The sequence below is a fragment of the Typopeltis vanoorti genome, chromosome 19 (genome assembly GCF_054136105.1).
Source record: "Typopeltis vanoorti isolate ZY-2024b chromosome 19, IOZ_Tvanoo_1.0, whole genome shotgun sequence".
Lineage (NCBI taxonomy): Eukaryota > Metazoa > Arthropoda > Arachnida > Uropygi > Thelyphonidae > Typopeltis > Typopeltis vanoorti.
The window spans coordinates 42,338,228-42,351,357 of NC_143567.1; the positions used below are offsets into that span (position 1 = coordinate 42,338,228).

General features: G+C 33.1%; 1 protein-coding gene across 2 annotated transcripts in view; it reads left to right on the top strand.

Moving 5' to 3' along the window:
* The window catches only part of LOC150096041 (brefeldin A-inhibited guanine nucleotide-exchange protein 3), a 377,536-nt gene extending 365,109 nt beyond the window's left edge, over positions 1–12,427 (top strand). For both annotated transcript variants that reach the window (XM_090408931.1, XM_090408932.1), the window contains exon 36: positions 9,569–12,427. In XM_090408931.1, the coding sequence (XP_090265057.1) occupies positions 9,569–9,802 (234 nt within the window). In that variant the 3' untranslated portion in view covers positions 9,803–12,427. The remainder of the gene's footprint in view (positions 1–9,568) is intronic.
* Positions 12,428–13,130: the final 703 nt, after the last annotated feature.

Below are 13,130 nucleotides of genomic sequence, written 5' to 3' on the forward strand. Positions count from 1 at the left end.
GGTTACAGATGTGTGACTTGTGTTCCTCTAGACCAGTGGTGTTCAACCTTTTTTACTACACGAGCTACTTTTCTATAAAAAGTTATTTGGCGATCTACTCTCTTATATAGATCACATCTCCCCCCCCCCCCCAACCTGATATCTGATTAAACAACTAAAAAAAAATACACAACTAAAAACTTTATTTGTGTATTTAAAAATTTATTTATCACTTTTAATTATTTTAATACAACAAAAAAACCAAATACATTGGAATAAAATATTTATTTCTCTATTTTGGAAAACCAAAGTTAGAAAAACAACAGATTGATTACAAACTCAAGTTACAGGAAATGCTGGTTGATTAAAAAAAAAAAAAAAAAGTTAATGTGAAATTTGGCATTGACCTAGCAATATTTTCATAGTCAAGTTGATATGAAGAAGTGGCCAATCACAGACAGTCATCCAAATGATCATTTGTAATTTGGTTTCTAAATTGATTTTTTATGACAATCATATTTGAAAAAGCGGATTCTGACAAGTATGTCGATCCGAAACACAAGAATCTTTCGTGCAATAACAGTTAATATTGAGAATTTATTGATTTTAAATGTAAACTATTCGGGATGTTTATTATCTCAAGTGCTACTTCAGCTTGGTTTATATCAAACTACCCACTAATTTTATTTGAAATTTCTGTGATGTTCAAGTTTTCTTGAAATGGATTATTGATAAAAGATAATCATTTCAGTTTTATTAAAATCTTTAAATCTTGAATTTATTTCTTCCTCAACTAATTCTATTTCACGAATAAATTCTTTTAAATCATAGCAAAGCATTCCTTGATTTTGGTCAAAAAATTTTAATAAATATGGGAGATGTCTAAATTCACAGTCATTTATATTTTTCTTTAATAAAAGTAAGTATTGTTCGGAAGTTTTTATTGAACTTAACATGTCAATTAAATTTTTATCTCTACCTTGTAACTCTAAATTTAAATTGCTTAATTTTGTACAGAAATCTACTAAAAATGATAAGTGTAACAACCATCTTTTATCACTCAATTGTGGATAAATATCTCCTTTTTCATCAAGAAAATTTTTTATATCGTTAATTAATACAAGAAATCTTTGTAAAAATTGACTTCCGCTAGGTACACTCAGTAGCCACAGCATGCTCTCTATGCTGCTTGGTGCACTATTTAAAAAATTCGGTCTTTTTTTGAACACCCCTCACATATAGAGACTGATGGCTTGACATTAATTGCATTAGTATTCCATATCTCATCAGTGGGAGCCAGACCCAGATGAGATACCAAGGTTGAATTAATGCAGAAGTAGTATTATGGCATTATTATAAGTAGTATAATAGTAATGTTAATGCAAAAATAGTAGAATTAATTAATGTAGTCACAATGATGCACAAACTTTGTTTGCTTACAGACCCTTTGATGAAGGATTAAACAAGAATATAATTTCTTGGTAAGTTTAATTTAACTTAAAACCAAATGAAATAAACTTTCTACGACTATCCCTGATCCCGAGTATTTTAATAATAAGGTGATACAGGTACACCACAAATTTTCCAGCAATGGATGGTCTGATGCATTCTTTAGTCCAGACAAAATTCCAATTGTATCTGCCACAGATAGCTCTGCATATGTACTCACTAGCTTAATTATTTATATCTGCACTTGATGGTTATCTCTTACATTTGGGTTATTCTTAGCATATTTTGCTTACATTTAACCACAAAGAGGGTTTAAAGCAAAGGACTAGTTTGCAGTGGCGGTGATGGTGGTGTCGAGGTCAGCACAAGTCCATATCCACTTGCACTGTATCATTTATAATAATGCATTTCATTTAATCACTTAATTTACATTGAATATTTAAGTTTCTAGCAGTCCATGCTGCTTTGGAGACAGAATAGAGGTATAATTAGTGGATCAGAGGTATACTAATGCATTATTATTATTATTACTTGACTTCTATTAATCCAGCAAGGATCTGGAACCAGTAGTGCTGGAAAATTGGTGGCATACCTGTATATGGGAAACATGATTTCTGAGTTAATTTAACCTTGGTATCTCAGATATAATTGATCATCATCTGGTAGTTGATTATCTGATCTGATCTCAGTGACTCACTGAGACTAATATTCATTCTATCTTAGTGAGTTTGGGTTTGAGACTGTTTCAGAGGTAAGTATCTACTAGTTACCAAATGTTTTTATTTCACTTTTTTTTAGATTTCTTCTCTTAACTCAGAATATTTAAGACTAATTTATGACCTTTAAATGGGCAATCCCCAATGGGAAAGGCTACAGTTCGAGCAGGCATTTGCACAATTCAGAATTTTTTTTGAATTCTTGCAGACTAAATGGCCCAGCTGACTGCAGATTGAGCTTCAGAGGCCAATAGTCCAGTCACAGTCACAACAGACTAGACTCCTAGACTTCATATTCAGAATCCAGCTCATATTTGACCCAGCAGACAGCTGAGGAACAAACAGGATGGGTTCTACAGAGTTCAGCAGGAAAAAATGCAAGGAACCAACATCAATATAAGGAAAGAGTTCCTCCTGTTATCCTGCAAAATCATAAAATAAATTTTACAAAAACCAGCAACATGGATGAGGGGGGTTGGAATACAGCTAGAGATGGTAGCTGACTACAGTACACTCACTAAATGTTTAAATGCTAGAAACATCCAGTACCGTGTTTCCTTTAAAAAGGGAAAAAAAATCTTCAAGGCGGTAAAATGTTGCAAGGCCAATTTTTGCAGAGTTAAATGCAGAGAAAACCATGCAAAGGCTTCCAGCAAAAAAATTGAAAACAGAGCCAGTGTAAAATTATGTATAATTAATTAAAATGTCTTATTAAAATCTCCTATTATATCTTATTTTCTCTTATTAAATCTCCATTTAAAATCCTACCTTATCTCACTTAAACTTTCCTTCTTAACCTTGTTATACATCTGACTTATGGCTGCAAATAATAAAGCTCACGTGTGCAAAACTTACAGAACAAAGAAATTGCCTCTGGCTGGAGCCAATCTCTTTGTCCGACCTACTGGTGTTTATTCTCAACTGAATTTGGAAAATTTATTTAGTTTCCAGCTGCGCCACCAAATTCATGGGTAGGAGTTGAATCTCCCTCCAAAAGAATAACACAGTAAAACACACGGAACCTCTCTCTATTAATTCCAATTAAATCTAGCAACTTAAGTTTTCTGTTATGCAGTAGTGACAATATCTACCTTAAGGCTCACAGATTCGAATTAATGAGTAGTGCACTGAAAATAGAAATCAGGCAAGTTAATTAAACAAGAAAATAATTTATTTAACATCAATGAAATGTACAATGGGTCAATTTTAAGTACTAAGTACTTAAAATTGACCCATTTTAAGTACTAAGTAAATTAGCTTCTATGCTTCAAATCACAACTAATGACTATGTTTACAATTTAGTCTCATTCCTTATCATAATCAATTCTAGTAAGACCACGTGTCTATAATTTTCTCGCATTAAACTTGGTAATACTCAGATCAATTTTTGCATAACATTCTGCTGGTTTAGGCAATAGCTATAACATTAAATACACAATGTTTCACCTTAAATTTTAGCCAGACCTTCTCTCACATATAACAAAATACTTCAAATATCATAAGGCCTAAAGTCCTCAAGTATCACTATAAAACAAGTCCCTTAATTAAATCGCCATCACAATTGTCTTATTTCTAGCTAAATAAAGGAAAGATCTTACTTTGAACAGATGTCTGGTCTTTTCTGAATGATCCTTGAAATCACTTCCTTCTATTACCTTCCGACTTTAGCACTGCACTTTAAGATAACATCTCCCAAGATGTTATCAAACCTCTGCTACCGTAACGTACGTTGTATCATCGTACTTCTTGACTCTGGGACCTCGTCAACTTCTGGAACCCCACATGACCTTGAAAGTTCTTGCTGACCCAGGAATGGGACCAGATGAACTCGAACTCCACGAACTGCTCTGCCAGGAACCAAACTGAATCGCCGCACTGGACTGTTTTCTCGCCATCACAACCCTCTATTTATCTGGCTCCGATGACCTTTGGGTTCGCTTACGTCGTTGTTCCCCCTTGGGTATTGCGATGTTCTGCACCCTCCGCCCTTCTCGGTCGTTGCATTCAGGTGGGAAACTCCCACGCGCTGTTGACCTTTGAGATTGCAGTTGCCTCAGGTCATTACTTAATACGATAATCCGTCTGGAATTACCAGTGACTAAGAGGTTTCTTTAGACACAATTTATCTTAACTTATTTTCCTTTGTTCTTTTACAAAACCTTTTGAGATGACAATATTCAGTAATATACTATTAAACCCACAAGTATTTTTAGTGAATTTTGATTACCAGTAAAATCGGTATACAAGAGGTTTTTGAATAAAGTTCCTTGAATACATGATTTTACACCAGCTAACAAGTACACTAACTGTGGCAGACCACATCCTGCCAACTAAAGAGGGTGTAAGCAGTACTTGGTCACTCAAAAATCAGCCAAAGAAAACCAGTGAGCTTCACCAACAACTGCATGGCAGTTGTTGGTGAAGCAAATACCCAAAGCAAATGCTTATAACTCCCCAATGATACAACAAATCACCCAAGTGCCTGCGCCTTGTATGCAGAGGCAGTGGTTTCAAAACTGGTAGAAAATGCCAAATTCCAGTGCCTGAACAAGTCCAGCAAAGCTGCAATCATAGCAGCCACTTAGGGTAAATGTTAGTCAAGTTCACCAAACAAACCTCAGACAGTTTTCCATAAGCCGGCCTGGTTGGCCGAGTGGTCATCGTATCTGCTCTCCAGCCAAAAGGCTGCAGGTTCGAATTCCGCCATGGGCATGGATGTTTGTGATTGTCTGTGAAAATATTAGTGGTGATGGTGGACAGTAGATGGCATTGTTGGTGGAATATGAGTAGTGGAGACAGAGAGTTGTAGAGTAGGTGCCCTCCCTCGATGAGTCTTTGGACTCCCTGGAGGTATTACATAATAATAATCAAGACTGTGAGATATACACAAACAATCTTTACTGCACTAGTCTTGGTGTTAACAAATGTAGAAGGCCAAACTCTCTACAGATTACATTCTGGGATGCCAACTATCTAGGAAACAATATGCACAAACTACAAGGATTTACGACATTCTGCATTGCTAAGTTACATGATCCTTGTAAATGTAACACACCTTTGACCAGCTGACAATCCAAGGCTCAGGAACTATATTCTATACTGCAATGACAGGCACAATGCCAGGAGGGGAGTGGCATGGCCATATTTTTCAAGCCCAATATAGAACACAAAGAAATTGTAAATCCCACCACTACCAACATAGCAATCACAGGAATAGAGGTCCTAAGAGGTATTAAGCTAATGATAGTTATAAGAATCAGTTAGCTGTAAATTGTTGAATTTATCCAACAGAAAAGGTATGGAAAAATAAATTTTATAAGTGAGCCCTGCTATATTTTATACATAACTTAGATTGCAGTTTGTCACACATGGTTGATCATGCTCTTCTAGAAAGTATAATAAAAAAAAATGAAGAGAATTGAATAAATATACAGAATTTATTTTTTTTAATGTTAGGGTTCAAATATGTGGAATGACTTTTAGCATTGGGTTATGATTATCATCATCATCACACTGCCATGGAGTTCAGACTCATCATGGGAGGTCCCTCTGTCACATAAACACACACACACACACTTGGCTTATCATACTGTGCCTTAAATGCATTCGCCTTCACTGCACTTACCACTCTCCATGCAATAAACCTGCTTGTCACCCCCCCCCCACTCACATTCTCATTATGCTTCCAGCAAAGAATTCATCTTGTTCCCCCCCCCCCCCCATTCTATGAAAAAACCTCTTCTTCATTAATCTGATAGTAATCCCTTACCAACTGTTATGGGATATTTCTGAATCATATCCCCATCCCATTCTCCCCCTATCTGCTAGAACTCTGTAAATTGCATTTTCTCAGCCTTTCTTCATACTCTTCATTCCAGAGACCAGAAATCACCTTAGTCAACTGCCTCTGGGCCCTTTCCAATGTTTTTTCATCCTTTTGAAAACCAGGTGACGAAATTTGTACACAGTAATCCATGTCCTGATGAAGGCCTTACACAGTGAAACCTAATCTTCTACATGTCAGTGTTGTCCATATCATTACCAGAATCCACTCTGCTGTTCTCACAATGTTAACTATGTCCCTTAATTTTATATCCTTATCTATTATCACCTCAGATTTCTTATAGAAATGTTCAATTTTTTATAACTAATTTAATGGCCAGAGGACAAGTTAATTAAACATTTATGTATAATGATTATCTAATTTAGCATGAACTTATACTGATGTGTGTATATATATATAATTAAAAATCAACGTATAACATGAGATTTGCCACATGTACCATAGTGCTAATTACTCTGTACTGTTGACACTTACCATATAGATAAGTGTCAACAGAATCACCTGTTTGGGTGGGGAAGGGGATTTAAAGTGGTTTGTTATAGTGAGAAAATTTGTTATAACAGTATGTTATAGTTAGAGTCAGCTGTATGTGACTCAACTATTTGCATTTTTTTATCCTTATATATTATATTATAAAGTTTTCCCTCACAAACATTATTATTATATTTGTGATATCTTTATGGAGTCAGAAGGCTCATCACAGGAGTCCCACATTAACCATTATGCACACAATACCTTATAACTCTAAGATTAACACATACTATTTGGATTACAAGACCATAGGTTTTAATACACATATTTATACAAAAACGTCTACTAGTTACAGTTAGCGAAACTATTAGACGTTTTTGTATATATATATATGTATTAAAACCTATGATCTTGTAATTCAAATAGTATGTGTTAATTTTAAAAAAAGACCAAATATAACTTTCATCATGAACCTTATAACCCTGTTTAAACCCATTCACTGACAGAGCATTCACACCCATCTCTGGCATTCCATTCCAGTCATTTGCCATTCTCTAAGCAAAAAAATCTAGTTCCCACACCTTGACTAACCACACACACACACTTATACAACTCCCAAGAGTGAGTCCTAGTTCTTTCCTGCTTGTCAAGTATTGAAAACTGTCTTTTGTATCAGTATTATAGAATCCCTTTAGTAACTTGTATGTTTCTATCATATCCTTTCTTTTCTACTTATCAACCAAATTTGTAGCCCGCAAACCTTCAACTGCCCTTATAGGAGCATTCCACATAATTATCACCTTTGTCACACTCCTTAGGATCTATAATAACGTGCCTTTTTTTTTTAATATTTAACAAACCTACACACAAAAGGTTCCAAAATCCATAGCACAATGATACCATGTGTGGGCAAGAAATTAAGGAGCAAAAAGGAATCTATTAGCATTTTTCTTGAACAGTTGAGTAGTATAAATGAAAGTGATTATGTTATGATATTTCTGGACATTGCAACTACACAAAACCCTGTTACATAAGTTGGAGCAAATAATGTTGAACAGTAAAGATGAGTCCCACGATGAGTCTGTTGACTCCCTGGAGGCCTGGATAATAATAATAAGCTGGTGACATGGATAAGTGGGTGGGTGATTGACAGACATCAGAAAGTAGTACAGGTATCCCTTGCTTAACGCGGGATTTGATTAACGCGCCGAAATTAATTGTGGCAATCCCTTGATATATGCGGCAAGAGTTTTGATTAACGCACCTTTAACCCTGCAGAGCTCGCAGCTGATCTGGCAGATACATGCAAAATGTTTAATATAAATATTCTTACACAATTCAGTGTATTGCTTGGAGATCATGAGTAGCTGTGCATTCTTATGTTACGAGTGATATTCGGCACTGTTTTTTTGCTGTCAGTTTGATTTAACACATGTTATACTGTATAGGTTTGTGATATTTGACAGTAAATTGTATCTGAGAGATACCGTGACCACTGATGTCAGTATAGTATGGTTGTTGTTGTTTTTATTCTTTGTTCAATAATTTCTAGATTGTAACTGAAAATCATCATGTATTACTGAAATAAAGAGTCAAAGGCTTATTTATCATACATGTCTTCTAGGGGATGTGCTTTACATTATGGAAAATACTAAGGAGCTTACTCCACCTTTACTGCGAGTTGCCCATAAGGGTTGCTTATGCTTGCATCTTCTGAAACGTTTAGTTTCTATATATTCGGCACGAAACTCTTGTAGTTTCTATCTTCGGCTATGAAATAATGTTGGATTCAATATTTATCATACATATCTTCTAAGAGATGTGCTTTACATTATGGAAAATACTAAGGAAAGTGATCTGGATCTTACTCCACCTTTACCACAAGTCGCCCATAAGCTTGCTTATGCTTGCATCTGCCGAAACGTTTAGTTTCTATATATTCGGCGCGAAACTCTTTTAGTTTCTATATTCGGCTATGAAATAATGTTGGATTCAATATCCACTTAATTTGTACCATCATGTATTATATTTGCAGTGTTTTTTCCTTTGTTTTATTGCTTATTTGCCGAGGTCTGGAGAGTCATTTTGCTTGTTATCGTAGAATTTATGTCAATAAGAAAAAAAACTAAAACTGTTCAAACGACTCTTGATAACTTCTTTTGATAAAAATATTGCAGTAAATAATGTAGATACAAGTATTTATTAAACATTTACTTTGCATTCATTTTTTAATCTTTCCTAAAAGAGTACCATATAAAACGAATTTTTAATACAGTAATCGATCATGGATGAATTGTAATTTTTACCATTGATTATTAGATTTTATGGACGCGATTTTGATATATGCAGTAACATCGAGGGATTAATTAACTGCGTTAATTGAGGGATACCTGTATATGGTGGAGTAGAATTCAGGAGAGGACAAGTACCAGTGGTGTATCACAGAATTCTGTATTTGGACTACTGCTTTTTATGGGAATCTGTCCACAGAAAGCTATTAGCCTGTATTATATGAAGTTGGATGGAAGTTTTTCAAGCCACTCAAGGCTTAAAATAAGCAGGGCATTGATTCTCACACTGAGTGATGAAATTAATCTTCAACCTAAAGACATTCATGAAACATGTCCACAGTAGCCTTCTGGTTGGAGAATGGATATATTAACCATTTCACCAACCAGGCTGTGAACTTACTTTGTCATTAATGATAGGGATTTGAGAGGAAATATCCACTTTGGGCTGATGAAGTAAAACTGCTTAGGATAGTAGTTAATAAAGATGAGATTTTGCATGATAATTTAAATAAATTGACAGTGTATATGCAAAGGATAGTAGTTGCCATTTATTGTAGCAATGTGATGGTTAAAGGTTATGTATTTTAAGATGAAAAAATTACAAATAGTATGTTAATGGATAATTAACAAAGCGTTAATTTAAAGAAACAATAATTCTTATAAGAGGCAAGTATTAAAATTTGACTGTACATTATATTAATGTACATTAAATTAATGTACACTTGTGGTATTCTTAAACACATAAAATGCTTTAGAAGTAAATAATTGTGTGTGCCTGAAATATTCAAAAATATATGTGAATTTTTTTCATCTTTCAGGATGGAGAAGCTCATCTACAGGTTTGGTGCCAACTTATTCAGTCTGTTCTGGAACTACACATGTCTTTAACAGACAGTGAGTTCTGTATATTACTGCCTATAGTCTTCCCTGGTGTCCATTCCTTGACTGCATATGCCACTGATCCAGAGCTTAAATTAATATTAGCATCATGGATGCAGAAAGTTGCATGTTGCATTGGATTTTCTGGTGGATTACTTGATCTACAAGGGTAGAAATGTGTGAAATATATGCACTGTCTCTCTCTCTCTATATATATATATATATATCTTTCTTTCTTGTAAAGAACACAAGGATAAATTCCTTGCTCTGAAAAGGATTATTTGCTGCTTTTGTGTTCATAAACAGAAGCAAAAGGATAATTCATTCAAGAATATTAAGAAAATATTCTACCTGTACTTTGTCAGATCAAAATAAGTAACAAACTTGTATACCATGTAGAAAAACTAATCTATTCATTTTTTTTTTCAAATAAGAGATATTAGGTTCTTCAGAAGAAAATGTGATTTAATATTTTTATAAAATATTGAAATATATGGAATCAAAAAAAAAAAAACATCATGCAGACCTTAATTTCCTGTTTTGTTTTTAATAGGAAAAGCTAAATTTAGGTAAAGGTTTTATCATCTCCTTTAAGGGGTTTGTTTAGAAAAGACCACTTGAGAGTATTGTTCTTATTTTCTGTACATTGTCATTCTCATTCATCTTATCTTGAAGTACCCATTAACAGAAGACAGGATTAGTAACCTGTTAAAGCCAAGGATTGCCTCTTTCCTCATCCATTTTGCATATAATGCCATTACCATAGTTATCCATTGTAAAAATGCCTCATGAGGTATTGTAACTAATATGCTCAAGACAAATCAATAAATAAATTATCATAATTATATATAGAAAAGTTTGCCAATATTTATTCAATCACAAATTTGAATTTTAAGTTGAATAGTAATAATTTATATTTAATTTGTTTTAAGTGCAGGCACTTCATGAACAAAAAGTTGGCCCATGTTCTGGTGAGTGATGTACTGCATGCTTATGAATAGTGGCATAATGTAATGGATAATAAATATATTTTCTGAATACTGGGCAATTATAAAATAAAATTTTTGGTATTTACAAGTGAAATGAGAAATTCAAGTAATCTTATTTCTGAGATACAGATAATAGTCTTATACAGTATATACCATTAAAATTACTAAAGTTAAAAAGCTCTTAGTCATGTTCATAAAATATTGAAATACCTTAATTTATTTTAAAATGTTACTGGCGGGAAATTATTATTTAAATTTTAAGCCTGTAGCATAATTACTGGTTTATTCTGTTTGGCAGCAGGCTTTGGCTCCTTGAGTACTTAAACCTGCTGTTCTCTCAGGTCCTCTTCTGCAGCTTCAACCAGTTACAACATCCAGTTTGAGGTGTGGTTGGAATGGCAATAGAGCTTTGCATGTTTTTTCCAGATTAATAGCCATCATTTTAAAATATACTATATATATATATTTGTAATAAAAAATTCCAGTATAAAAAAGATAATCATATTCATTCAGTTAAGAGTAAATAAAATCAATTTTGGCATTTACCCAACTGAATGAATATAATTAAGATTCAGAATAAAAGTGAAAACTGTGTTAAAAAATGAATTTTTAACATTATTAAGTTATTAATCTCTGCAACATATAATATTGATGAGCTTCTTGATAAAATTTCATTATAATGTATGTTCTGAATCTTGTTTCAAAATTGAATCAGTTCCCAATTCATTATTGACCTAAAACTTGCTTGATTAGGAAACTAAAGAAATACTATTGATTAGAAAAAGACAGTACTGATAATATTTAAGTTGCTACATTCTTTTTGGATTTCTTATAAGAAATTTGTTGCATAGCAGAATGTTTTGAATATTGTTATCTTAAAATGATGACAATAAATACTATATTGAATATTATGGGAATTGTGGATCCTGGAATAAACTTATCTGTGCTTCCATATGTTTTTTGGACCTGTTGAGAAGTTTATATCTAATGCAAACAGGTGTTTGGTAGAAGGCAAGTTTGTATATTGACTGCAAGCAGACAAAGTTTTTCATTACCTACCATTTTCATAAAATAAATTAGACTTGAATTTTATGTGATGTAATAAATTTTGTACAGGTTATTTTAAGTTTAGATAAACACAAACATTTCTTCATGTTATGCCATTTGTAACTTGTTAAGTAAATGTGCTCACCTCTCATTATAGCAAACACTATTATATCAAAGCTGGTATAAGAAATGATCAAGAAATCCTGCCTCTATAAGGCACAATGCTATTCTAAAAAAAATTCATTATAGCAGACTATCCACCATTAAAAAATAAATAAATAAAAATTTTAAAAAAAAATATTCCTTTGGTCTTCACAAGTTTGCTATACTGAGAGTTTACTGTATTTTGGTCTATAAAAATATTTATTAGTTATATTTTTCTTTTGTATTTTATACAGTGTAGACACCCTTTTCTAGTCCTATTTCCCTTTCTAGTCATTTTTAAATTTACCATGCATCTCCATTAAGCTTAGTATTTTACAAGATTCCATTTTTTACTCTCTTCCTTATTTAGTTATAAATGCATTTATTTATTAAATGTTGACAATTTAGATAAAAGCCTTTAAGTGCAAAATATTGTTTATAGTACTCTATTCTTTGTGGTAGTTCTTTAGTCTTTTTATTGTTGTGTTGATTAAACCAGATCACTGTTTCTGAAAATCTGAGTTGTTTTTAATTTACTGTCTATATAAAGTATTCTATGAACGATTTGAGCTTATGAAAGCTCCCATGTATGGCAGTTACTAAATATATTTAACAGAAATCAAATGCAAGATTGTATTTTTATTTCAAGTTTTAAAGCAAACAAAAATTACTTTCTATTTCTATTTGATTTTCTCAAATTACATAACTAACTCTTATAAGAATCATCATTAGCAAAAAAAACAGTTAGATGCATGTAGCTATATCTTTCTAGTGCATTGATTTTGGCTTAAATGTGACATATTAATACTATTGTGTGTGTGGTTGCAGGAAGACTTATGGATTCAGCATATACCACTGGAATGTAAATCATTTATTCTGATATATCATTAACTTACAGTTAATATCAGCAGGGAAAATTTCTACATTCACCAGCGTAACACTATTGCATTAAATAGAGAAAGACGTTTAATCAGTATTACATTGAAATGCCTTCTGCAGTGGATCACATTCAGCTTGGCAGAATATTCACTTCTTATGTTAGTTACATAAGTTTGGGAATTCTGGTCTATTGATAACCAGCATTAGTGTGTTGGTTATAGATGTTACATTGAGGGTTTCGTGGCTTATCACAACACAGCAGGTAAAAGAAGCAAATACTGTATTATTAAGATTTTGCTTGTAGTTACAGACATGTGAGCATTTTTTGTAAACAATGACAGTCAAATCTTTTTCAGCTAAATTTACCTAAACTAGAAGTACTCTGGAGATCATATACTGATTCCCAAAATACTCTTTCTGGTGTCGTGACGTTCTATTTTCA